The 3,350-nt window shown below is 49.3% G+C and overlaps 1 protein-coding gene across 1 annotated transcript in view; it reads left to right on the top strand.

Annotated features, from left to right (window-relative positions):
* RPS8 (ribosomal protein S8) overlaps window positions 1–3,350 on the top strand; it is a 7,661-nt gene that overhangs the window by 3,082 nt on the left and 1,229 nt on the right. The window contains exons 3-5 of the mRNA XM_017743452.1: window positions 507–721; window positions 1,092–1,191; window positions 2,552–2,727. Of these exons, the coding sequence (XP_017598941.1) occupies window positions 507–721; window positions 1,092–1,191; window positions 2,552–2,727 (491 nt within the window). The remainder of the gene's footprint in view (window positions 1–506; window positions 722–1,091; window positions 1,192–2,551; window positions 2,728–3,350) is intronic.

Here is a 3,350-nt window from a genome sequence, read left to right as displayed (position 1 = left end):
GTGCTTTGATTTCCTGCAGATCCCGAGCGCTGGGCTTGCTCTTGGTGTCTGCTGCAGATGAGCAGATGCGGGTGAGGTGGAACAGCGTCCAGTCAACTCAGCAGGAGGAGTGCGGGCTGGCACTGTGTAACACTTAACAAGTCGGCGGCTTTTGCCCTTGCGGGAGGTGGCGTGTTCTGCAGGGATGGTCCCCGTTGGGGACCTAGCAGGCTGAGTTGATTTGGGGTGTCTTCCGTAGGGGCTCAGCGGACAGGGGGGATGGGGGTCCCTTCCTATAGCGGACCCACCACATCCTGCCAGTAGCGTAGGATGACTGCTGTAGTGTGCCTGTCAGATCGGCATCGGGCAGAGAGTGCCCAGCACGCGAGGTACGTTGGGAGGCAGCTTCCCAAAGAAGACACAGAAGAGGGGTCTGTGTTCTTTATACAGCTCTGCTGGAAGGGATGTGTTCGGGGCAGATCTGAGTATCAATGATGAAGCTTCTCTAACTGCTGCATAAGGCTGAGTGCACTGTGCGGATACCAACCTTGGAGAGCTGAGGACTCAGAGCCATGCCCTGCTGCTGCAGCCAGGCGGGTTCGTCCCACCCTCTGACCACACTGCTCTCCATTCAGGTATCTCCAGGGACAACTGGCATAAGCGACGCAAGACTGGGGGCAAGAGGAAGCCCTACCATAAGAAGAGGAAGTATGAGTTAGGGCGACCTCCCGCCAACACTAAGGTGAGTGATTGGGCGAGGGTGGTCAGAACTGTGTTTTCAAACTCAGGTTGCTGTTCTTGTGCTGTTAAAGGTTTAAATGCATGCTCTTTGGTGTGGGGTTGAATATCTAACACTACTTCTCTAAAACGTGGTATTTGCCCCTCTGCTGATGGAAAGCAGTGATACATTTTTGCAGTAAGAGGCAATTGGAGTGATGAAGCTTTCACCTTAGGTAGATGCAACAGACCGTTCTGGTCATTTACTGCATCTGCCGATGCTGGGGTTTGTCATAGTTACACTGACCACATTGCCTTCGAGGTTAGGACTGTGCTGGGCTCCTGTGAGGGCCATGCAGCACCATCAGCAGCCTGGTGTTTGTTTTTGATTGCAGATTGGCCCACGCCGGATTCATACCGTGAGGGTTCGTGGGGGAAATAAGAAGTACCGAGCCCTTCGGTTGGATGTCGGCAACTTCTCCTGGGGGTCAGAATGTAAGTACATGGTGAGCCTGCTGCGTGGAAGAGAAACCTGTGCTGGTTTTCAGTACTGCAGCAGAGTAGAGGGATGCAAGCATGGATTTGTGGGCTTGGATTGAACATCCTGGAGCTTGCAGCTGAAGCAGCATGCATGGTGATGATGATAACTTTGACTTTATGTGGCTATAGGGGACTTGGATTTCCACTAAGTTCACAGTGATAGGAGTGTCATAGTTCCACTGAGTGACATGCTTGCCTTTTTATGGGGGAGGGGGACTAAAGAGGGGCTGAAATCCTAAATATGAATAGTTCTTCATAAATGCAGGTCTGTTCAGCAGTGAATATGGTTACTGAAAGGTAAGTGATGCTGTGCAACAGAGAAAGGTGCTGAGGATGCTTGTGAGGCCTGACCAGAGGACAGTATTACATTAGCATGTGCTGTTTATTTCATATTCCTGCTTTGCTGAGCAAAAGTGGGAAGCCTAGAAGCAAGAGGGGATTCTCATATTTCCCCTGAGGAAGGTGGGTTTTCTTTGATCTACAAACTTGACAACACTATCACTTGAGCCTGGGCCCAGTCAGTGTTCCTGAGTAGGACGGTAAAACACCAGTAAGGAAGGTGGTGGGTTAGTGACCTGCGTGGTGTGAGGGGACAGGATGTGCTTTCAGTTATCTCAGAGCATTGTCTGTGCAGTGAAAAGTGCCATTACAGTCAGTATTGCACATGTGAAGAGGCTGGGCATGCCTTGTGACAGGGACGAGGTACATCAGTGAAGGGAGAAGACCCATCTTGTGCATGACCTTTGCATATGTGGAGGGCTGTTTTCAGGGCAAGTGACTGCTAAACAGTCAAGTCTAGTAGCTAAGACTGCATGCTTCAGGTGGGTCTTGGAAGGGTGAAAACACCAGCTTCCCCTCTCAGTTTATTCATAACCCTCACCCTAGAGAAATGATTTCTGGAATGTGTTGCAGAGCAGTCCCGCTTAGTATGGCTTAATTCAGTAATTCTAGGAAGAGCATATAGCATTGAGCCCTGTGTGCAATGTTAGTTGGCATCTGCTGATCTTGCAGTCTGGAAATTTTATTTTCTAGCATTGCTTAGATATTTTTGAGATGAGTTTCAGCAAGGCCACTGATCCTGGTTTTTCATGTAGGAGGGATTTAATTTCCAGGTGTAGATTTCTGTCCTAACAACAGAAAGTTTGACTGATGAAAAATAGATGCATCTTTTAGTTATGTTTAGTTCAGTGCCAGGCAGGCTGGAGGACCCTGGATGGGATGTTGAGTGTGAAGTTATTTAAAGGGTATATGTGAGATGCTGTATACTCAGCTGTCTGATCCCTGTAGGTCTGAACTCATGCTCTTCTTTTGAAAGGCTGCACTCGCAAGACCAGAATTATTGATGTTGTGTACAACGCTTCCAACAACGAGCTGGTGCGGACAAAGACCCTGGTGAAGAACTGCATCGTGCTCATTGACAGCACACCGTACCGGCAGTGGTACGAGGCCCACTATGCCCTGCCCCTCGGACGCAAGAAGGGTGCCAAACTGGTATGCCTGAGGTTGTCCTTCTGGCTCCTGGCAGAGCAGAGTGTGCCCTGCCAGGGGCAGTTACCCATCCTGAACAGACAGGGCCTGCCAGAATAGGGGTTGGGTACCCAGAAGTGCTGGCATTGGTTATCCAAGCTGTGTTCCCATAGGTTCCCAGGATAAGTCTGGCTCTCCTAATGGGGTGCTCAGTTCCAGGAGCTCTCCCTGAGGTGTTACACCCATTTGTGCACAAGGACCTGCCTGTCAAAATCTTTGTCTTCTAATGATGATACCTTTGTCCAGTTCTGCTACTGAAGGGAGAGCGATGACAATTTAGGATGCTGAGGAAGACTTTGCAGGTCGGGTTCTTGTGCTGGTGAGAAGCTTGGGGATTGCTAATTAAACTTAAGCATGTTTTTAAGTGTCTTGAAACTATGCTGAGCCATTAATCTAAGAATCAAACCCTGAACTGCTAGAAGGTATTTAAAACCCCACATGTAGCGTTCAGGTTAATCCTTGCATTAAAAGCAAAGCACTTCTCATCTGAGTGCTGTGTAGTGCAGAAGCAGGGGGAGAGCTTGTAACTTGTCTGCCTGGACTTGCACCACACCCAAGCACTTTAATTATTTCTGCAGAGGGAAAGA

This window comes from Corvus brachyrhynchos, unplaced genomic scaffold, assembly GCF_000691975.1.
Source record: "Corvus brachyrhynchos isolate BGI_N302 unplaced genomic scaffold, ASM69197v1 scaffold48, whole genome shotgun sequence".
Lineage (NCBI taxonomy): Eukaryota > Metazoa > Chordata > Aves > Passeriformes > Corvidae > Corvus > Corvus brachyrhynchos.
The sequence above is the reverse complement of the archived record's forward strand: the minus strand, read 5'-3'. Positions and strand labels throughout refer to the sequence as shown.